We start from the raw sequence: 25,864 nt of genomic DNA, 5'->3' as shown, positions 1-25,864 counted from the left end.
CTTGTTTTGATTGAAAAGTGAGTTTTTCAAATTTTGTGTATCTGACTATCTATCACCAAAACAAGAACAACATGAAAATTAAACAAAGTAAAACATTTCTGCGGATTTTGCTGGGGAGTTCTATTCCTAAGGAAAATTAAACTACGCGTGGGTAATTCTGCAGAAAAATTTTCAACGGATTTTGCTGCAAATTTTATTTTGTATTTTATTTTGACAATTTTTCAACATATCCAATGCATCTCTCACGTACCACCGAGTTGACCATTTTGTCCTCTTGCTTCCGTACATGCATCTCCGGAAGCATCTTTTTTATTGTTTAACGTTGTTATGTTCCGTAGATGCACATACGGAAGTCTTCCGCATGTGCATCTACGGAATCAGCCCAAACCCAGTAAACCAGAACAGAGGCATTTTTAATCATAAAAGACATTGCATTGATTCATTGATTAATCGATATTACAACGAAAATTTCAAACAGAAAATTAAAAAAACTAAGAGATCTAAGAAATTACAACGGTTAAAACAATGACATCTAATCCATGCATCATTTGAATGCAATACATGTCGAATTTCACTTCATCCCACCAACGTTCCGTTTTTCCGGTCTCAAACGAGGCCCTTGTTCTAAGCCTCTGGATCCTTTTGATTTCTTCTCCGGGTTTGTACCCCCTCTAAAAAAGACATGATAGTCCTCTTGAGTTGATCGAAGGAATGGATATTCCAAAACTTCACCGGCACGGGGGATTTGACGGGAGAGAAAATGACATGCCCTTTCCTTATGCGGTATTCCGATTTAGGATCGGGACGCTTCATTGATCTTCAGTGACATCCATCTGGCCTAATGCGAAACATTTTTGTGTTTGTATTCAGGGTTTGTGCTTGTGTGTAATGCAAACCTAGAAACCCCAAATTTATAGAAGCCTTTGGAGAATATGGACCACACAATGGCTGTCACAGAATGTTTCGTAAATATATCCACAGAAGGGTCATAGATTTCTCTGTTCCGTAGATGCATCTACGGTAGAGACCCTTAATTTTCAATGTAACATCCTTCCGTAGATGCATCTACGGCAAAGACCTATAATTTTCATTGTAATACCCTTCCGTGGATGCATCTACGAAAGTTTCCCTGCTATTTTTTTAGCAGCACAGAAAGCAGCAGTAGGCAGCAATTTTGGTAACAAATTTAGGATACAAACATACATAGGAACAAAACGTAAACAATTTGAAACACATAGACACAAACACACATACACAAAAAAGGATTATATTGCAATGTTATAGAGTGCATATATTACACTTTGAAACTAGATAAATACATGAAAAGAACTGTTGCCGGCTAAATCTATTGGTGGTTCCAATTTTGACTTTTTCGCATTCGATATTTTATCGATATTCTTCAATCTTTCGAATTCATGCATCCTATCAACAAATACATGTGGTCACGTTTCGGTAAGTTCGGTATGATGAAGATTCCATCCTGGTGACGTAGGTGGTATGGCATCCCGGTTTCAAGTAAACTTGTACAAAATGACGTGATTTGGGGAGTCATCCAACACATTAATACGATCAATTAGATTTGTAGGAGGTGCGGAGCGGAGCGGAAAAAAGGTTTACGAAAAACCATAACGCGTCAAGTCAATGCATTGCCGATCAATTGAGAATAAAGGATGTTGTCCTTAACTCGATGCTCCAAAATCGTAATGCTCCGAATGAACGAGGTTTGTATTTCGTTGTGTTGGTTCAAAATCATGTGATTTATGGTGTCTTATGCTTTACACAAATCACCCTTGCTATTACACAACCAATTTTTCAAAGTAGCATGTGCCGACTCAACTCTATTGGTGGTTGTATATCCAAGGTGTCGGACCTTATCATTCCATGCACAAACAAACTTCTCCTTCACTTTGTCAAAATGGTGCTTTCAATGTATTTCAATAAATCGAGATATTTTTCACATATTTTCCAAAATTTCAATAAGGCATCGGCATATAATTCTTTTGTCGAAGAACTTGCAATACGAACTCATGCATCCATTATTTGGTCAACAATCACTTCGGGCTTCACCGCTTTCCCACCTTCGGTCACTACTTGTATTGTCCCCACAACGGGTTTAACCTTACTTCTCAAGTTACATGATATGTGATATCGACAAAGTAATGCATAGGAAGAAGGAAATACCTTTGCAACCGCATTCATGAAAGCGGGGTCGTGGTCCGTAACAATCGCCTTAGGCATCTTGACTTGTTTTTTCAAAAGTTAGTGACACGCCTCTAAGGCCCACCTAAAATTATCCTCTTTTTCACACTCCAAAAAAGCAAAACCAACGGCAAATGTCTTCTCGGTGGATGTAACACCTACCATCTCGAATAATAGGAGTCGATATTTGTTGCTCTTGTAGGTAGAATCGAGAAGGAGTACTGTCGAGAAAGATGTAACGCCTCTTTTTCACGAACTATTGACAATTCCTCAATCGTTCTCTTCTCATGAACATCCAAAATTGACAACAACATAAACAATTCAACTCCATCTTGCATGCACTATCATTCATAATCACGTTAAGAGATGATAATTAAGTGAGTCCTCCTTACCTTAGCCAAATTCTTGATCTTGGTCTCTTCCTCTTCTGTTCCTCTTTACGTTCCTCAACTCTTCTCTTCAACTTCTCCTTTTTCACGTTCCTACTCTTTTTTCCTTATTTCCTTTATTTTATGAAAACATAAAATAATTAGTAATGAGCTTACTCACTTAGCACCCCACACTACTAATCTCACCATCCGACCCAATGACTCTTAATCCATAATTCTTCAATAATCCCAATTTAAAATACTGATATTAATTTAATTTAAAAATTAAATAAAATAAATAAATCAGAATTTATGGGGTGTTACACCATGTAGCCAACTCTAAGGCCACATACCCTTACATTCGTCTCATATTACTTATTTATCCACTTACTAATTAATTAAATACACACATTACACACATATAATTCAAATTAAATAATTAAATAAATACAGGGCGTTACAACTCTCCCCCACTTAAGAGATTTTTATCCTAAAAAATTACATGGTGGAAACAAATCCGGATACGCTTCTCGCATCTAAATTTTCAATTCCCAAGTTGCATTCTCACCAGCAGCTCTGTCCCAAACAACCTTCTCCTGAAAGCCCTTTGGTGTGTACTGCAGATAAGTAGTCGTTTGAATTATGTATTGACTTGCTTTGTATGGATCATGTGTGATGTTATGAGAATGGATCATGTTGTAATGTCATGAGAATTGGTGGTTATGCACACCTAGTGATTGATGAGAGCAATCACATTATTGTACTGAGCATAATCACGGATTCGGAAATAACCCTTGATCGTGCACGCCAAAATTGAGATACTTATGTAGAGTATAATTGGGGATGCGGCGCTAATGATTTGTTTCTCAACTGGGTTTTAGTCCCAACCATGGCGGACATTGGGAAGGGTGGATATCTAAGTGGGTTCGAGTCCCATACAGTAAAAGATACTCAAAGTGTGTTTGAGTCCCATATAAGATTCCGACGTCACTTAGGGCATTATACAATAAAGAGAACTAATTTTGATTGCTTGAGTTATTTGTATGAGAACAAATTGTCACATTGCATTTAAGTAACATCTAAGCAATCTAAACCAATTTTACTCAAATAGTGATTTGAATAAACAATCTATACGTGGTTCAATCAATTTATAATTGACCTACCAATTATCAAGATTAATATTATTTAATACTAAGCAACACACTTTTTGAATGACTTCATGATGCAACTTACACAAATATTTAAGCAACGAGAAAGCTACATAAATCTACTCCAATAATAAAAATGTTAAGTTTTGAAACTTATAAATCCTAGTGTGTATTAAACAATCTCCATCCGGAGATACTCTTATGTTCAAAATAAAATAAAATAATATATATATTTTTTGAAACAAATAAAATAATTTTTTTTTTTTTGTGTAAGCAAGAAATATATTAATGGGAGAACTAAGGGTTCTCCAACCTTGATACACAAGAGCGGAATAAATCCGACAAAAAAGAGAATATTACAAACCAATTACATTACGATACCCAAGATAGCGGATCTTTGCAAAAATCGTAAAAGTTACAATTGGAGTGAGTAATATTACCAAAAGACGACCACCTCCACATCAAAAATTTGATCTTCCACACTATATCATTTATATTCCAATTCTCATTCTTAAAGCAAAAGCCATTCCTTGTCAACCAAATAATCCAACAAGTGGCCAACCAAAACACCCCCAATTTACCTTCTTTAATTTTTTTCAAGCGACTCATGGCATACCATTCCATAAAAAACGGCATGCACTCATTCTCCTTCCAACCCGAATAATCCACCCACTCACCAATATCTTTCCAAACAAGTTTAATTACATAACAATTGAAGAAAATATGATCTCTATCTTCCAAATGCACCCCACAAAAGACACAATTTAAATTAGAAGTAGGAAAAGCAATACCTCTAACTTTAAGGAGATCTTTGGTTGGAAGCCTATTAACAAAAAGTCTCCATGCAAATGCTTTAATTTTAAAAGGGATCTCCATCTTCCAAATATTTACCAACGCCTCGTCGAAACGTATAAGTCAAAATTTGTGATTAATTGATATAACCAAAATTTAAATAAAATAAAATAAAATAAAATTTTAGTTCTAATTTAAAATCAAATCAAATTATAATTTAAGATCAAATCCTTGAATATATTTTAACAAATAAAATATTTAAGTTAATCTAAATATAAATAAAATAATTTCAGTTAAAAGGTAGCGCACTGACATTGTAAAATAATTTTACACAGTCATCTAATAGAAAGCTATCAATTAGCCATGTCATTAAATTATTTTTTAAATTAAAGAGTGGTTTAATTGAATACATGGTGGTGATTGGTTGACAGTGTAAAAATATTTTACACTGTCAGTGCATCACCTTTTACACTGTCAGTGCATCACCCCTTTTCTCAAATAATTTTATGTTGCTCCAAAAGAAAATCTAGGATCCGTTTGTTTTATAAAAACAGTTTATTTTTAATTTTCAAAAATAAATTTTAAAATATTAAATATTTTTCTAAACAGTTTTTTTAATAAATTAAAACATTAAATTTGATATCTAGTAAAATAATTATACATTCAACTAAATCACATTTTAATTTTTAAAATATTAATATAATATGATAAATATAAATCTTAGTTGTATTTTTAATCCAAAAAAAAGTTGAAATAAAGGGATGGTGAGGAGGAAATAAAAACTAAATATATAGGCTGTAGAGATTATATAGCCCTTTCTCACACACAAATAACATATCTAAATAGTTCTTCTAGGGTTTGAGTTTGGCCCTTTGCAGAGTCCAAACCACGATGCCGGAAGAGTCGAAATCCAAACAAGGAAAACCAAAGGGAGGAGACAGGATGAGTAGTCTATCAGATACTTTGTTGATCCGCATCCTATCATTCCTGCCAAGCAAAACATCTGTTCAAACAAGCATCCTCTCCCCCAGGTGGCGCAACCTCTGGAAGCATCTCTCAGTTCTCAATTTATCCGACGAAGACTTTATCCAATTCAATTCCGAACCATTCAAAAACTTCAGAAGATTTTTCTATTTTGTTAACTCCATTATCTTTGTCCTCAAGCTCTCTCAAGTTCAGAATGTGCGCCTCTCGTGTACTAAATCGTTCACCGGCGACACGATGTGCAGAGCCTCATTTAACGCTTGGATGATATCCGTCATTGGACCCAGCATCAAAGAACTCGACCTCACTCTCTTCACTTTAGACGGTTATTGCTGTCGGCTTCCCGTTAACCTCTCCGTCTGTACTAATCTCGTCTCCCTCAGGCAAGCAACCACATTCAATTCTTTTTTGAAATTCATAATATGATTATCCTAACTAACTAACTAACTAACTAACACTGTTCTTCTTAACTCAATAATAGTCTCAAAGGTGCATTGTGTTTTGAGTTGTCAGATGCCAAGTCTTCTAGCTTACCATCACTAAAGAAGTTGCGACTTGACATCAGTCCTCCTATCAATGAGCCTTCTCTCAGTGTCTTCTACCGCAGCATCTCTCCTATGACTGTGGCTTCCCTCAATGACTTCTTCCACGCCTGTCCTTGTCTGGAAACTCTGGATCTTTACTTTTCTCTTGAGGATTACGATAGAATTTGTGTTCCAGCTCTTTGCCTGCCATTTTCTTTGAAGAGGTTGAAAATCGTTGTTAATAATTCCGACAAAACTCAAGTGCTTCTTCTTGACAACCTCAGCATTAGTGATGCTGGTAAGTTGCAAAAAGCATCTCTCTATGCCTCAAATGCTTCGCCCTCCACTCTAAGCAAGCTACTCCACGCCCTATCTGGAATAAAACATATAAACATCAACAAAGGTACGCCAATTGTTCCCCACTCTTTCAATTCACACCATTCTCCTAACATTACGCTAACAGTAATTATTTCATATATCAAAAACAAGAATTTGAAGTTATGATTGTTGGAGGATTAACATTGTTTACTTGGGTAATTAATCTGCACTATGATTGATCATGATTAACTTATGTATCCTATTACTGCCGCAGGATTAACTTTGTTTACTTGAGGAATTAATGTGCACTGTGATGGATTGGGATTAACTTTCTTGTGTAAGATACAACCTCATATTTATGAGTTTGATCTTCTAGACAATCTAGCCAAACATTTCATGTCGTTTTACAAACATATATATTTTTGGTTTTGTTTAATTAATATGCATTTCTAATTTAGTTTGGTTTTGATTTTATAGTATTTTAAACAACTTATGGTTGGTTTTGGGAATTTTTCCTATGCAATGGTTGACGGACTCTAAAATTTCACTAGATTTATCTGTGATGTAAATTAATTAATAATTGAACAACTTATGTTTTAGAATGTAAGGGCTTTACATTCATTCTTTATTTTGGTCCAGTATTTCTTCAACAATTCTATTTCCATTTGTTCTTAGTTTTTGTGTATTGTCAATGATTCTTCCATGTCAAAAGATGCATGGAAAAAAAACTATTTGGATAGGAGGAAGACAGTGAATTATGGGAAAAAATGCTTATGGTGAATGGCATGCAAAATAAATTTGACAAGTTTTGTATATTATCCTTCCTTTTGTCTAATGTGTCATATTATCCTAGTGCCAATGAAGGATAACAAGATTTACCTTGAAATTTAAAGAAATTACTTGACTTTATTTACATTGAACTGCTCTGTCATAAACTAAAGCTACTATAACTGTATTAAGCTTGTTAAACACAGTTCCCTTGTTGTGTCTATGTGATATTTAATCATAACCTATTTTAGTTACTAGCCTTTTTTCTCTTCTTGGACTAAAAATGTTTTAACTTATATGGATGGTATATGGTCTCAAAATCTATGTTGGTCGAAGAACTCTAAATCCTCAAATATGTGAATCCATGGTCGAATGTAAACCCTAAATTCCCTCGTTGAAGATCTCTAGCTCTAAATCTCATTTTGTTTTACTATTTGGACCCAAAATCTAAGTTCTTCTGAGTCCCATCACCTCATCTTTGTCGGTGTTTTGTTGTTGCAAACTAGAGCATGATTTCTTCATAAGTCAAGCATCTCTTGGGAACCCTGGCGTCGTGCCTCTTGTCTTCTCCATCTTCCCAATTCAACTCAGGTATTCATATATGTCCATTGTATTTTAGGCCGTTTACTTGCTTTTTCATTCGACTTGCTTGTTCATGTTGCTTGTTCTTGTTGATCATTATGGGATTAGGCTAGAATTTCCGTTCTTACTTTAGAACTTTGTGCTTTGAATTCATGACGAGTTGGTTGCAACTACATATAATCTCGAGTCTTTGAAATAAATGATTTGGGCACAACTCTATTAACAAGTTTTTAAAACCTCCATAATTCATACACCTTTTATGTGTGGAGTCAGACGTCCAACAATAACTTTAATTAATCATAAATATTTTACGGTGGTGATTGACAAGGCTTGTTCTTCCTCAAACATCAACCTTGTGGCTACTTTAAAGAAGGTGCAAAAATATTGTATCAACTTCAGCCATAATGTCTCTGATAACATCTTCCCATGGAAAAAACACAGACGCAAGACTTAGGGGAATTCAAATTTATATAAGAGTTGGTTTAATTTTCCATGATCATCTAAAACAACAACTATAGAGAGACTATAGTCACACTCTCTTCTAGGGTAAAATACATTATTTCTAAAGTAGAACTTTCAACTATCCTCAAGAAACTAAGGTGTATCATCCTTTAGAATATAATGTATGAAAATGTCTCGTATGAAAAACATGGGTGACCTGGGTATCTGATAAAAATTTTAATATTCAATTTGTTTTTTTAACCTTGTATATCTAAAAGAAAATAACTACTCAAATCGATGACAAAAGAATATAAATAAATCATGTCTCTAAGCTTCAACTAGGTTCTCTTAACTTGGACTATTATTCATTAGCAAGGAGAATCTTTTTTTTTCCATTTTCCAGTTTAACAAATTTTTTAACTATTACTATGATACATAACGTGGCACATAGGAAATGATGAAATGATAAATTAATTAACACATCTTTGTGATATATCAATGTTAAGATTTGATTTAGTGTCAGTGTATAAATTCTAAGCCTTTACGTTAAAGAGTTACATGAAGTGGGAAATATAATGTAAGAATTTTTCTCTGGTTGGTATGTCTCATAAGACACAACTTGCATGTGAGGCCTATAATCTAGATATTAATATAAGTTTTTTTATATTCTTATTCATGAAATTTTGACATGCAAAGACTTTTTTATTTAAACTAAATTATAATTTTGGTCCCCAAAATATTTTGGTGTTTTTACGGTTTTAGTTACTCTATTTTATTTTGGGTTAATAGTGGTTTATCCCCCTGTAATATAATCGTGTTTTGGTTTACCCCCCTACCGTTGCCAAAGGCAGGTTTTAGCAACGATTTTTTTAAAAAAACCGTTGCCAAAGGATGGGGAGGGGGCAAAAACAAAATTCGCTAACATTACAGGAGGTTGAATTACTATTAACCCTTTTATTTTTAAACACTTTTGATCCCTCATCTCCATTTTGACTGCATAAAACGCTTATGTGACACATTTTAAAATCTATAGCTCATCCCAAGTGAGGATGGGGGATCAAAAGTGAGGATGGAGAACCAAAAAACGTATTTTAAAATGTGACACATAAGTGTTTTTTGTATGCAAAGTGGAGATGAGGGACCAAAAGTGTTTAAAAATAAAATAAAGAGACTAAAATCATGAAAATACATAAATAGGGGAATCAAAACCGTAATTTAGCCTTTGATTTAATATACAAGTCCAATAGATTATGGGTTTAACAAATACAACATGGACTTAGTAAAGAGATTTTAGCTAATTTTGTACGGAGAAAAACAAACGTTATAGCTTATCTCTTTGTTTGAGCGAATACTTTTTTTACTCAAACCAAATTATTATTACCAATTAATTTTATAATTCACTACGATGAAAAACTCATTTTCACAATGGTCGGAAAAGGGGTACCATCACGCGGGTCATACCATTATTAAGTAGGGTGTGGTTGTGAGTTTGTTGTTTCTGTTAAAGTCCAAAATCGTTATTGAAAAGCAAGACGCACCACACTTATCAAAACGGTTATACTTATAAATGTTGTGATACTTACACACAGATATTGGATTTGAAACCCATAAGCACAAATTATGTAAATCATAAATGACCTTTATCACAATTATAATATATAACTGTTGTGAAAAGTGCCCAGAGTTTATTATATAATATGCAGATTGCTTGTTTTTCATACACCTCACTAAATAAATACAAGCTTTCAAATTGATGAAGAATATAATCTGAAAATTAAGTTACTCTTAAAAATCAACTTAAATAAATAATTGTTTTCTGATTGCATGTGTCTCATCGTGCATTTCATGCTCTTATATATATAGTTTATTAGTCTAACTCTTTAGATACATCGTTGTCTTCGATTAGTCAAATTTCTTGTAGTTAATGAAACTTAACTATAATCGAAGACAATGATGCATCTGACGAGTCATGTCATTATACCATAATTAAGAACATCACATGATGAGACACATGTAATCCAAAAACAATGGTTTGTTTAAGTTGGTTTTCAAATACTATTTAATTTTTATATTATAGTATATATGTCAATTTAAATGAATGTATTTTAAATGAGGTGTATGGAAAACAAATAATTTACGTATTATATAATAAATTCAAACAACATCATACAACAGAACCAGGTCTTATAAATTTGTGAGCAATGAAATATATTATAAATTTCCAGTACGCACCTTTTATTGAAACTAATTGTGGAACAGGAATCAAATTTGAAGTTCATATAGTTAATGAAGTAATGAAGAAGAAATATAAGGAGGAATAAGCTTACACAACAACTTCATACTTCTTATATTTCTTCTCAATGTATTTCAAACTAGATGAAGTTTGTTGTCGCTGTTGTTTCTTCATTAACTAAAACGTGTTGTTCTTGTTAAGTCCTACAATAACCATGAAAATTATCAATATATGAAAATGCAAACTTATTTGTCAACATAGTACGAAAAACATCTTGTTTGTGAAGCTATGAAGAAGAAGTACAAGGTGGATGAATTTTCCACCATAACTTCATGCTTCTTGTACTTTTTTCCATAGCTACACAAATAATATGTACCATAGCCAAACTATGGTCGTTGTTAAGGGAGTGAAGACAAATTTAAAGAAATGAGAACAATTAATCAACAAAAATAACATGCAACAAACGAGATAATGTGGAACTATCTAACAATAAGATGTAAGAAGAAGAATACCTTAACGTATGAAGCACAAGATTCACGGCTAATGGCGAAGAAGAAGAAAAAATGGGTGTTAGGGTTTCACTATGAAGGAAATAGAGCTACGGTCAATAAGTGAGAGTTCATTAGCTTATATATGGGTAAATTCTTCACATCAGTTATCTATCAACCATATTGATAAGTATTTATTTATTATAAATATATCACAACGGTGAAACGTATCAACCGTAGTCATATTCCTTTAACTTTTTTATATAAGAATGAAACGGCGCGCCTTAACATTAAAGGAATAATATATATGGTGGCGTTGAGGTTTCAACCCATGAAAGCTTGATGATTTTACCATAATTGATTGTTTAACCGTTGTTATATACAATTAACTTTTAATATAAAAAAATTAATATGGTAGCGCCTTATTTTAAAGATGTCACCACTGTGGTGACCATAACATTATTATTTATATGTTTTTTTAGTAGTTTTATAGTAGTGACATCATAAGGAGCATAATAGATAGGCGTTCTTGCCGAAACATGAGCATTATCATTAGTTCGTTGTCTAATAAAAACAACCTTAAAATTGTTGTGTCTTTTTACAATATCTTTACGATCATCATTAATATAGTAATATTCTGACGAATTATATATCATATGATAAATATCTAGCTCGAAAATAACATTTGTAAGACCTGTTGTCACAATCCATTGTAACGCAATATACACACCTCAAACTTCTCGTATTTTAGAGTGGAAAACTTATGACTTAATAATTTTATTTTATATTTTTAATTTTATAAATTGTATTTTATGAGTTGTATTTCTTACTATATGTTCTTTAATAAAGTTATGAAGTGATTTTAATTATAAAAAATATACATTCATTTTTTTAGGAAAAAAATAAACATAGAAAAAAGGAGGAGCACAATAACAACATAAAATCTTAACGTGAAAATTTTAAAATCAGAGAACAAATCACAGTCATTGTCAGATGACAACTAGAGAATAACACTATCTAAAAATTATTAGAACACATAGTTTATCGTCAATCACTCCAAGATCACAATACACTCATATTCCAAATCAAATATATAACTACATCTCACAATACTCTAACACAAGAGTATAAGACAAAATATAAAAAGTCAAATGCAAGGTTAAAGTATTTTAGTGTGGTGCAATTTGTAATGAAGAATTTGAATCCATTATATAGCAATGGACTTCCTCTTCTTTTACAAATCTAAACAATGTGTGATTTCTTCAACATGTATATTTTCAATGGGTATCAATAATCTCTACATTGATTAAGAATAATACACCAACTTTCATGATGTTCATTAATAAGCATAGTTTAAAAGTACTATCGTATTCTACCATAAAAAGTATAGTTTAAAGTTTCAAGAATTTTTATATTATTTTCACCGAGAATCATAGTTTAAAAACTATCACACTCTATCAAAATAAAAGTATACTTTACTTTAAAATAAAGCACTCCATAGATTTTTTACATGATGAAAATCAGGTTGAAAACTAATAGTGTAACTTCAATGTTGGCATTAGGGGTGTTCAAAACCAAATCGACCTGATACAAAACCGCAAAAACCCGCATTTGATTAGGATGAGTTTGGGCCATCATTTAACAAAACCGCACGGTTTGGTTCGATTTGCGGTTTGTAATTTACAAACCGAACCAAACCATATTACGTTACAACCAACATTCACTTAACCCACATCCAACCCAAATTCAAACTTATTAGGCCTTAGCCTTACGATTACGAATAATTTTCCTTTCCTCGCACTAAAGGTTTTAGTTCAAGTCTTCTCAAATTTCACCTAGCGGTATCACGCCTTTTTCCCATCTTCTTTTCCAAGAACATATCGCCTTCTTCTGGAGTCTCCCATCTCATCTCTTAAGTTTTTTCTTTTTCATCTTATTATTTTTATTTAACTGCAATATATTTCAATTACGATTTTAAAGCTCTTCCTATTCTCTAATTTCTCCTCTATTTTGCTCTTTTGTTTTCATCTTCTCTAATCTTCCACTCCTTTTTTTTCTTTCTATTTCATTATAATGTTTTTGATATTGGTTTATGTTACTAGTTTATGTTTTTTATTCCATTTTTATCTAATTTTATATTTGCATATTAAATGGAAAGTTATTGTCCAAATATGATGAGTTTTTTTATTTGATAAACGCATAAGTGATTAAATATAAAGTTATGTTGTCATCTATATGTATATTTATGACTCAATAATTTTTTTTAAAAAAAAATTGAACCAACCAAAACCATATTTATTTGGTTTTGTTTGGTTTGGTTTTATTTTATTTCTAAAAGCAAATTGAATCAAACCGAACCACACTTTCTTTCTCTTGTAGTTCGGATAATTTTTTACGAAAAAACGCCCAAACCGCACTGCGAACAACCCTAATTGACATGAATTTCTTCAACCACCAACATAATCTCACAACATATTACATTGATGCTCGTGTTCTAATCCTCTAGCAACAACTCATCCTTTTTCATGAAAGTTGAAACGTCACAAGACTCTTCTCAATTCATAGAAAGATAACATCATCTTCTAAAGCAAAGGATGTTAGCGCAACAATTGGGGGAGGGTCGAGTTCAGAAGCATTGTTAATTCTGGGACATTTCACTTGAGCTACACACCTTTGTGGAAGTCACACTATTTCTCCACCTAAAACTTTAATGTGATAGGTGAGTGAGTTCTCTCACTTATATATGTTCAACTCACCACATGAATTTCTAATATGGAACAATTATTCACACTCACATTTGCATTATTCTCAACAAAGGAAACATAGCATTTAGGTCAAAATATCAAGAAAATAGTAGTGATTAGACTAAAATTCTCGTCATCATCACTACAAATAATTTACTTACCATGAATTATGACAGTTATAACATAGACTTTAAAAATGTTTTAAACTAAAGTTCATTTTTTTAGATTATTTAACACTAGTATTCATAATATACCATTTTTTTATTTGTTAAAGCCTTTTCATTAAATATGTATAAAAATATTTTTTATTTTACTTGAAATTCGAAAATTTAATTATATAATTAACATCGCTATAAAATTATTATTAAAATGATGAAATATGTCATTGTAGGAAGGAGAAGTATAATTGTTATTTTTGCATAATAATGTATTCAATTATCATAAAAGACATATAACATTTGCTCAAAGTTTATCATTTACAATACCATCAAATATAGTAATAATAGTAGTAGTATAAGTTAATGAAGATGATGTAACTTGACCAGAGAGATTGTATTTTTCTTTTTCTTTTAGTGTGATAGTTTTTCTTGCTTTGTCATTTCATGATTTAAAAAAAAAAAAATTGAAAAGATCAACCTGGAGCAGACGGGGCAACGGAACCATGATAATGAGACATGTAAAGTATAAAAACTAAGGGTGCTTTGTTTCAAAGTTATAAAAAGTATTCTTGGAAATATGATTTATAGGAATGTAATATTTCCATATTTAATTTAAATTATAAAAAAAAAAGATTTTTTTATTTTAAAGAATATTTTCGAGCTTATAGCTTATGTCTTATATCTTATAAGCTCATATGATAATTTAGACTCGTTTAGTAACGGTCTTTTCATCACGAGCTTATAGCTTATTTTACTAGCTTATAGCTTATTTTTCATACGCTATTTCAAATAGCGTTTTAGCTTATGTCTTATAGCTTATTACTTTTTCTTCTTTTTTTATCCTTATTATTTCAATTAAAATTCATTTTTAACCCCTATAATTTATTTTAATTTAAAATAAAATAATTATATATTAAATATCTTTTACGTCATTTTACATTTATAAGTTAATTGAACCGCTAATTTTACCAAACACTTCAATGAACCATCCGCTATAAGTTATAAGTCACCAGTCATCAGTCATAAGCTATAAGTTATCAGCTAGCTTATCAATCAACCGCTATTTTTATCAAACATACCCATAGTTTTTATATTTTTATTTCAAAGAGTGAGAATTTAACATTTCTATGAGAATAAGTTGAATCAACTATAACTTTTTACTATTATTCATAATAATAATAATTTTTTATTTTTTTACAATTTAAAATTAAATTAACTTTATAAAATTCAAACTGACTGGAAGTACCTGCACCCAAACTTGAATCAATGGATGAAAACTCAAATTGATTGAATTTGAGTTTGAATTTAGGTGCATGTTTGAGTAATTTGAAATTCGCATCTGACTCAATTCGCTGTCATCTTTAGAGCATCTCCAACCTGTCATCCTTAGAGCATCTCCAACCGTGACCCCATTTTTGGGTTCCTTGCGGGACCTATTAAGTCACGTCAACTTGAAGTAACTCAACTAATTTTTCGCTCCAATGGTGCAACTCTGAAGAACCCATATTGGGTCCCACAAATTTACTTTATTTATTAATATTTTATTCATATTAAATTTTATAGTAATTAAAATAATAATTTTAATTATTTAAATTAAAATTGATATAAAATAAATAAAATTCAAATTAAACTTATAATTTAAAATGATAATTAATATTAATCTCAAATACATGACATATAATTACAAACAATAAAAATTACTTCCATATGTATGTCGTTTGTCTTCCACAATCATGTTGTGCAATATGATGCATGCATATATGGTATGCTTGAGGGTGTCCATGTGTCAGGCACGTGCTGGGCTACGTATAATTGCAAATCGAGATTGAAGCACTTAAAATGCCCGCTCCACATCTTTTCTAGTTGATTCTTGATGTTGAGTAAATAACTATTTCTTTTCTCCCTATGGCATTGAAATGGTCTCGACAAATGTAGCCCACTCAGGATATATACCATCTGCTAAATAATACTCCATATTATATGGTGTCTCATTGATTGTATATTGCACATTGGGAGCATGTCCTTTCAAAATAACGTTAAACACGTTGGATTGGTTTAGCACATTATTGTCATTGTTTGAACCTGCAATACCAAAAAAAGTATGTCAAATCCATAAGTCTTGTAATGCCACTGCTTCAAGCGTGATTGTGGGCTTACCATGATCACCTCGACAAAACTGTTCTTTCCATGCAACAGGACAATTTTTCTATTCCCAATGCATACAATCAATGGAACCCAACACACCTGGAAAGCCACATGACTCTCTCATTTGTAAAAGATGTTCAACATCAGTGTTGTTAGGCTTTCTCAAATACTCAGCCCCAAATACAACATTCACGCCCTAAACAAATATTTGTAAGCACTCAATTGAAGTGCTTTTACCGATTCGAACATATTCGTCTACAATGTCAACAACAGACCCATACGCCAACATACGAATAGCAGATGTACATTTCTGCAATGGTGAAAGACCCAATTTACCTGTTGCATCGACCCTCATTTGAAAATATTCATCATGATTTCCAAGGGCATCTACAATTCGAAGAAGTGCATGCCTATGCATTTTGAACCTTCTTCGGAATTGAACATATGTGTATACTGGATTTTCCGAGAAGTAGTCATTGAACAACCGATTATGCCCTTCTTCACGACCTCGATCTATCGTTGTTCTTCACTTTGGCCTAGAGGAACTTCTGTAACACCCCAAATCTACCCCTCAATTAATAAGAGAAACAGAGTATAAAACATCGAAACAAGCAACAAATTTGAGGCATCACATATTCGACTTAAACAAAACTACAATTCATGCTCAAAGTACATGGATACATAACACTTATATCGGAGGAAACTCATAATTCACCGAACATTTAAATCCAAACAACTTCATCATATTGCAGCGGAATCTAAATAACAACACAATATCTAAATCATATATTCTTGTCAACATGACACAATAGGTCCAAAACGTTTCCACAAGACATAGCATCAAAGTTCAAGAAAAGATAATCAACATAAAACAAGACACAAGCAAGTATCGCAAACATTCCCCCCGAGTGCTATGTATCAGAGTATTGGCACACCGACTCGAGCTATAGGGTACACGGCTACTCCACGTCGTTACCTGCACGTTACCAATGGAGGGTAACATTCAAACATAAGGGGTGAGATATCATTCATTATAAAGAAACGTATGATAATATTCAAAGTAAGAGAAAAGATCAAACATTCATCACCACTTCTCATCAAAATACTCAATACAACGATTTCACATCACATAATCAACTTAAGAAACGACAACAATGTCATTAATTCAACTATGACAATATATACAATTCTTAAGTAAGATTCCACACAATCACAACAAACATCTCGTCATCAAGTCACCATTTCATAATCAAATAAGACTCAAATGCAATTCACATGTGACTCGACTTATGCAAATGCATGTGGTACCATTTGAAGTAAAACTCTCATATCTCAAGATTTGTCATTGGGCACACCGTCGCTAATTGACATTAAGGCCACCGTCGCTTTTTACCATTAAGGCCACCGTCTCTTTATGCAATGGATGTGACTCACCAAATGCAGCATCCATACAAACACGATATTCACAAATACATCATAAATACCGACTAAACATCATTACTTTTATAGTAATTCACCATTTCCCAATCACGTCGCTACGTTGCATCATCATACAATAACACACCACTTCACCACACAAGATCATAACATCAAACGAATACATTTAAAGAAGGATTCAAAAATGTTTATAAGTATTCCTAATTCATATTCATTATAAAGGTCTCAATTATAGCTTCGCATAGGTTCAAACGGCACTTAAAAAGGAGTTACGGTTCAAAAGTTACATCATTTCAAAGTTTAGGAAAAGTTCTGCAAAACAGGGTTCGCGGAGCCAACAAGATTCGCGGCGCGAACTGAATGAATCAAATAATCCCTAAGTTTATGCCAAGCAGTTCGCGGCGCCAACAATGGTTCGCGGCGCGAAATTAGCAAATCCAATTTTCTCAAGTTTCTGCCAAGAGGTTCGCGGCGCGAACTGGCGATTTTCAGAAAACCCCAAACACAGAAAACAGCATACGAAACCCATCCCAAAACCCCTAAACTCAACCCAATCAAGTTGGAAAACACCAAGCATCACGAATATCAATAGAATACATGTTATAGACACAATTATAACACCTATTATGGTTATTCTAACATCATAACATCTTCAATCATGCTTAGATTCCCAATTTCATAGAAGCCTAATATAAACTCTAACAATCTCTATTCAATTTCTACATAATCGTGGATAACAACATATAATCAAAACCCCACCCAAAACATCATCATACATCCCTTTAGCATGAAAGAATCCCACTCTTACCTAAGGTTTTAGATTGAAGCCAACTCTATCTTCAACCTTGAGACTCTCCTCTTTCTCTTCACTCTACTCTTCTCTTCTTTCACCAAAAACCCCAAAATGAACTTCTAATTTCTATTTCCTCTAAAACCCTTGTTTTAGTTAAACCCTTACTATCTTAAATTACTAATGGGCTCTAACTAACACCTCTCACTTACTAATACCAGCTTAGGCCCAATTATCAACAACACTTACTATCTTAAATTATATACTAATAATTCTCAAATAAAACAACATAAAATCAATTAAGTATATAATTAACACATAGTTCACAATTAATTCACATAAATCACATAAATAAAGAATTAAAGAAAAACGGTCGTTACAACTTTCCCCCACTTAGAATATTTTTGTCCTCGAAAATTACCTCAATCGATAACTCGGGATACGACTCGCGCATCTTGCTCTCCAACTCCCACGTCATACTTCCACCGGTAGTTACCGACCAAACCACCTTCACCAAAGCAATATCTTTTCCCCTAAGCGCCTTCATTTCGCGATCCTCAATTCTTATCGGCATAGTCTCCACCGTGAGATTATCCCGCACTTGTACATCATCCATATGAATTACATGCGAAGGATCAGGAATATACTTCCGAAGTTGCGACACGTGAAACACATCATGCAAATTCGAAGGATTAGGCGGTAAAGCCACCCTATACGCCACATTACCAACCTTCTCCGAAATTTGATATGATCCAATAAAACGAGGAGTGAGCTTCTTTGACTTCAAGGCTCTCCCCACTCCGATAATCGGCGTAACTCTCAAGAATACGTGATCACCAGCTTGGAATTATAAATCTTTCCTCCTCTTGTCATGGTAACTCTTCTTCCTACTTTGCGAAGTCTTCATCTTCTCACGGATCAACTTAACCTTCTCAGTAGTTTCTCGAACAATCTCAAGTCCAAGTACTACACTCTCAACCAATTCATGCCAACACAACGGAGTCCTACACCTCCGACCATACAACGCTTCAAACGGTGCCATACCGATACTCGAATGGTAACTATTGTTGTATGTGAACTCTATCAATGGAAGATAAGTATCCCACGTACCTCCCTGCTCAAGAATTCAAGATCTCAACAAATCCTCCAAAGATTGAATCGTTCTCTCCGTTTGACCATCGGTCTGAGGATGATACGCCGAACTCAACCTCAACTTAGAACCCAACGCCTCTTGCAAACTCTTCCAAAAATCTGAAGTGAACCTCAGATCTCTATCCGAAACAATATACAAAGGAACACCATGCAACTTCATAATCACACGGACATAAATTTCCGCCAACTTCGAAACCGGATAAGTGATGTTAATAGGTATGAAATGAGCCGACTTCGTAAGCCTATCAACAATCACCCAAATCGAATCATGTCCTCTCATGGTATTCGGCAAACTTGTCACAAAATCAATGGAAATACTATCCCATTTCCATTCAGGAACTTCCAACAGTTGCATTAATCCAGTAGGCTTCTGATGTTCAACCTTTGACTTCTGACAAGTCAAACATGCGTACACAAACTGAGCTATGTCACGCTTCATTCCAGGCCACCAAAACAAATTCTTCAAATCTTGGTACATCTTCTTAGCTCCAGGATGAATACTCAGATTACTCCTATGACCTTCTTCAAGAATAGATCTTTTCAAATCCACATCATCAGGTATAGAAATCTGATCACGGAACCTCAACACACCGTGCACATCTAACTTGAAATCACCATTGTCAGCTTGATCGACTCCAATCATCAAATCAACCAATTTCACGTCCAACTTCTGGGCTTCTCTGAAACTATCCAGAAAATCATTGTTAATCTTCAACATACCCAATCGAACACTCGTAGGGGTCACTTCACATACCAAACTCATATCTCGAAATTGCTCAATTAATTCTAACTCCTTAACCATCATTGTCGACATATGCAAAGTCTTGCGACTCGAGGCATCGGCAACAACATTAGCTTTTCCTGGATGATAATTCAAACCAAAGTCATAGTCCTTCAATAACTCTAACCACCTTCGTTGCCTCATATTCAATTCCTTCTGATCAAACAGATACTTCAAACTCTTATGGTCGCTAAAGACTTCAAATCTAGAACCATAAAGATAATGTCTCCAAATAGTCAACACGAACACTACAGCAGCAAGTTCCAAATCATGCGAAGGATAGTTCTTCTCATGAACTCTCAACTGTCTCGACGCATAAGCAACAACTTTACCATTTTTCATGAGCACACCTCCTAAACCCATATTAGAAGCATCACAATAGACCACAAACGATTCTTCCGGATTAGGCAATATCAAAATCGGTGCTGACGTCAACCTTTTCTTCAACTCGGTAAAACTATCTTCACAAGAAACATCCCACACGAAAGCCTTACCCTTACAAGTCAACTTAGTCAACGGAAGGGCTAACTTAGAGAAACCTTCAATGAACCTTCTATAATAGCCAGCTAGTCCCAAAAAGCTTCGAATCTCGGTAGCTGACTTAGGAGTATCCCATCCCAACACGACATCAACTTTAGACGGATCCACGACAATGCCATCACCAGAAATGACATGCCCCAGAAAACTAACTTCCTTCATCCAGAACTCACACTTGGATAACTTAGCATACAACTTCTTCTCTTTCAAAACTTGCAATATCAACTTCAAATGCTCAGCATGATCTGATTCTGATTTAGAGTAAATCAAAATATCATCAATGAACACCACCACAAAACGATCCAGATACTCATGAAAAATATGATTCATGTACTCCATTAATACTCCAGGTGCATTCGTAACACCGAAGGGCATCACAAAATGCTCATAATGTCCATAACATGTTTGGAAAGCCGTCTTCTGCATGTCCTCATCTTTCACTTTAATCTGATGGTAACCCGACCTCAAATCGATCTTGCTAAACACACGAGCACCAACCAATTGATCCATTAAGTCGTCAATTCTTAGAAGTGGATACTTGTTCTTGATTGTCACCTTATTCAACTGACGATAATCAATACAAAGTCTTATACTTCCATCTTTCTTCTTAACCAACAACACTAGAGCACCCCACGGCGACACACTAGGTCTCACAAACCTCTTCTCAAGCAATTCTTCCAACTGCTTCTTCAATTCAGACAATTCAGATGCAGACATCATATACGGTGCCATAGACACGGGTCTAGTACTAGGTACCAATTCAATAGAGAACTCAACTTCTCTCTCAGGCGGTACATCAGGAATTTCATCAGGGAAGACTTCAGGAAAATCACACACCACCTTCAATTCTTTTATGATCGCTTGGTTCTCGACAGACATTGATGCAACCAAAGCAAACACTTGAACATCCTCTTTCACCAAAAAACAAAACTGTCTAGCGGATAACAACTCAACACCTTCCTCTTCAGGAGAAGAAAACCTCACAGACTTATCATAGCAGTTGATGTGAACACGGTTATGCTCTAACCAGTTCATCCCTAAGATCACATCCAAACCTCTCAACGGCAAGCACACAAAATCAACAAGGAAGTCTCTGTCAAAAATCGACACATGACACTTCAAACACACAAGAGAAGTGGTCATCGAACTCTTAGCCGGAGTATCGACAACCATCTCTCTGTTCATGGCAGAAAACACAAGACCCAATTGATTAACACAATCAACAGGTATAAAGCAATGAGAAGCACCGGTATCAATAATAGTAATTAAAGGAATGCTACTAATGAAACAAGTACCTCTGATGAGCGAATCCTCACTAGTGGTCTGAGTTCCCGCCAAGGCAAACACCTTTCCACTAGATTTCTCATTCTTTGGCTTCTGACACTTGCTTCCAATATGTCCTTCTTGACCACAGTTGAAACACATCATCTGCTTATGCTTGCAAGCAGGTGACGTATGTCCAATGTCTCCACAACGATAACACCTCATGGCATCAACAGTACACACAGTGCTCTTATGGCCAACCTTGCCACACTTGAAGCACGTAACACCAGCAGGTGCATCTCCCCCACTAGTTCTCTTGCCATCAGTAACTTTCTGCTTACCCTTTCCACTCGGAGCGTCATAAGGCTTACCACGACCTTGATAACCTTTTCCCCTCTTCTCACTTATCACACGATAATGAGCATTGTTGTCCTCTTCATAGATCCGACAATAATAAACCAAATCAGCAAAGATGCCAATCTTCTGGTAACTAATTGCTTTCTTAATTTTCGGGTGCAAACCGTTCTCAAACTTAATGCACTTGGAAAACTCACCATTCGGCCCATCATAGTATTGGTAAAACTTAGCCAATTCACCAAACTTAGCAGCATACTCCACAACATATTTTTTCCCTTGACTTAGCTCAAGGAATTCAATTTCTTTCTTGCCACGGACATCTTCAGGAAAGTACTTTCTTAAGAAATCCATGCGAAACACAATCCAAGAGATCTCTTCACCACTCGCTTCCAATCTCCTACGGGTCTCTAGCCACCAATCATCCGCCTCACCTGCTAGCATATGAGTCCCATACCGAACCTTCTGTTCAGGAGTACAATCCATGACACGGAAAATCATCTCAATATCCTTAAGCCATGTCAATGCGCCACCAGGATCATAAGTTCCCTTAAACACAGGAGGGTTCTCTCTTTAGAAGGTAGCCAAACTCCGAGAAGCACCACTCTCTCCACCATTCGGTTGGTTCTCCAAATCTTGAGTCATTGCTTCCAAAGCAGCAGCTATTGCAGCATCATTCCTTCCCGCCATCTCAACTCTTCACTACAACACAAAAGCAATCAGCACAAAACAACAATACAACGTTGTTAGACCACACTACGACACGACACATGGCCGGGCAAGACCGACCTGCTCTGATACCACTATTGTAACACCCTAAATCTACCCCTCAATTAATAAGAGCAACAGAGTATAAAACATCGAAACAAGCAACAAATTTGAGGCATCGCATATTCGACTTAAACAAAACTATAATTCATGCTCAAAGTACATGGATACATAACACTTATATCGGAGGAAACTCATAATTCACCGAACATTTAAATCCAAACAACTTCATCATATTGCAGCGGAATCCAAATAACAACACAATATCTAAATCTTATATTCTTGTCAACATGGCACAATAGGTCCAAAACGTTTCCATAAGACATAACATCAAAGTTCAAGAAAAGATAATCAACATAAAACAAGACACAAGCAAGTATCGCAAACATTCCCCCCGAGTGCTACGTATCAGAGCATTGACACACCGACTCGAGCTATAGGGTACACGGCAACTCCACATCGTTACCTGCACGTTACCAACGGAGGGTAACATTAAAACAAAAGGGGTGAGATATCATTCATTATAAAGAAATGTATGATAATATTCAAAGTAAGAGAAAAGATCATACATTGGTCACCACTTCTCATCACAATACTCAATATAATGATTTCACATCACATAATCAACTTAAGAAACGGAAACAATGTCATTAATTCAACTATGACAATATATACAATTCTTAAGTAAGATTCCACACAATCACAACAAACATCTCGTCATCAAGTCACCACGTCATAATCAAATAAGACTCAAATGTAATTCACATGTGACTCAACTTATGCAAATGCATGTGGTACCATTTTGGAGTAAAACTCCCACGCCTCAAGATTTTCCATTGGGCACACCGTCGCTAATTTCCATTAAGGCCACATTCGCTTTTTACCATTAAGGCCACCGTCTCTTTATGCAATGGATGTGACTCACCAAATGCAGCATCCATACAAACACGATATTCACAAATACATCACAAATACCGACTAACATCATTACTTTTATAGTAATTCACCACTTCCCAATCACGTCGCTTCGTTGCATCATCATACAACAACACACCACTTCACCACACAAGATCATAACATCAAACGAATACATTTAAATAAGGATTCAAAAAGGTTTATAATTATTACTAAATCATATTCATTAGAAAGGTCTCAATTATAGCTTTGCATAGGTTCAAACGGCACTTAAAAAGGAGTTACGGTTCAAAAGTTACATCATTTCAAAGTTTAGGAAAAGTTCTGCAAAACAGGGTTTGCGGCGCCAACAAGGTTCGCGGCGCAAACTGAATGAATCAAATAATCCCTAAGTTTATGCCAAGCAATTCACGGCGCCAACAAGGGTTCACGGCGCGAACTTAGCAAATCCAATTTTCTCAAGTTTCTGCCAAGAGGTTCGCGGCGCGAACTGGCGATTTTCAGAAAACCCCAAACACAGAAAACAGCATACGAAACCCATCCCAAAACCCCTAAACTCAACCCAATCAAGTTGGAAAACACCAAACATCACGAATATCAATAGAATACATTTTATAGACACAATTATAACACCTATTATGGGTCTTCTAACATCATAACATCTTCAATCATGCTTAGATTGACAATTTCATAGAAGCCTAATATAAACTCTAACAATCTCTATTCAATTTCTACATAATCATGGATAACAACATATAATCAAAACCCCGCCCAAAACATCATCATACATCCCTTTAGCATGAAAGAATCTCACTCTTACCTTAGGTTTTGGATTGAAGCCAACTCTATCTTCAACCTTGAGAGTCTCCTCTTTCTCTTCACTCTACTCTTCTATTCTCTCACCAAAAACCCCAAAATGAACTTCTAATTTCTATTTCCTCTAAAACCCTTGTTTTAGTTAAACCCTTACTATCTTAAATTACTAATGGGCTCTAACTAACACCCCTCACTTACTAATACCAACTTAGGCCCAATTATCAACAACACTTACTATCTTAAATTATATACTAATAATTCCCAAATAAAACAACATAAAATCAATTAAGTATATAATTAACACATAGTTCACAATTAATTCACATAAATCACATAATTAAAGAAAAACGATCGTTACAACTTCCAGATTGAAGCTCATTCTGAAGCTCTTGTTCTTCATCACTGTCGTCCATAAATTCTTCTTCAACCAACTCCCAAAATTCTTGATCATAATTATTTGAATTTTCTGAATTCATTTTAGTAAATAATGAGAGAAGAATAAGATGAGAATGAGAAAACAATGGCATAAGTGGTAGTATATATATATATATATATATATATATATATATATATATATATATATATATATATATATATAATGGTTTGAATAACGGCTAGTTTGAATGACATAATATTTATTATAATTTAAAGTGGTACTAATGAACATGTTACATAGGTGTTGATAAATTTAAGTGGTACTAATGACCATGTTACATAGGTGTTGATAAATTAAAGTGGTACTAATGACCATGTTACATAGGTGTTGATAAATTAAAGTGGTATTAATGATCATTTTACATAAGTGATACTAACTACATTCCATTTTTTTCATCTTATTACAATATTTTTCATGAATATCTCGTTGACTATCGCTCATAGTAGAAGTGTCTTTCATCATTAGTTGCACTACCTTTAATTCTAGCTCTTGTTCCATTTACACTGCTCTTTTATTCCTTGCATCTTGCGTTGCATTTGGAATTTCCTTTGCCTTATCCTTCCTTTTTGCTGATTTTTGTCCCATTAGACGCTCCATTGGTGATGATGAGTTAAACACATAACTTGAAGGTGTATCTGGGTTCTCCGATGATGCCTCACTAGCATAAGTCTTTGTTATTTTTGAAGAACTTCCAATTGATTCTCCCATCCATTTAGGTTCATC

At 34.3% G+C, this 25,864-nt stretch overlaps 1 protein-coding gene and 1 pseudogene across 1 annotated transcript; one reads left to right on the top strand and one right to left on the bottom strand.

Annotated features, from left to right (window-relative positions):
- Positions 1 to 5,350: 5,350 nt before the first annotated feature.
- LOC131617995 (F-box/FBD/LRR-repeat protein At1g78750-like) lies at positions 5,351 to 6,935 on the top strand. Its single transcript, XM_058889267.1, has 3 exons — positions 5,351 to 5,874; positions 5,973 to 6,418; positions 6,608 to 6,935. Exons 1-3 carry the CDS (start codon positions 5,399 to 5,401, stop codon positions 6,625 to 6,627), a joined length of 942 nt encoding a protein of 313 aa, XP_058745250.1. The 5' UTR covers positions 5,351 to 5,398; the 3' UTR covers positions 6,628 to 6,935.
- An 8,916-nt stretch (positions 6,936 to 15,851) lies between these two features.
- Positions 15,852 to 25,181, bottom strand: LOC131619817 (uncharacterized; annotated as a pseudogene).
- Positions 25,182 to 25,864: the final 683 nt, after the last annotated feature.

The sequence above is a fragment of the Vicia villosa genome, linkage group LG7, assembly GCF_029867415.1.
Source record: "Vicia villosa cultivar HV-30 ecotype Madison, WI linkage group LG7, Vvil1.0, whole genome shotgun sequence".
Taxonomy (NCBI): Eukaryota; Viridiplantae; Streptophyta; class Magnoliopsida; order Fabales; family Fabaceae; genus Vicia; species Vicia villosa.
Note: the sequence above shows the minus strand (reverse complement) of the source record. Positions and strands in the feature narration are given on the sequence as shown.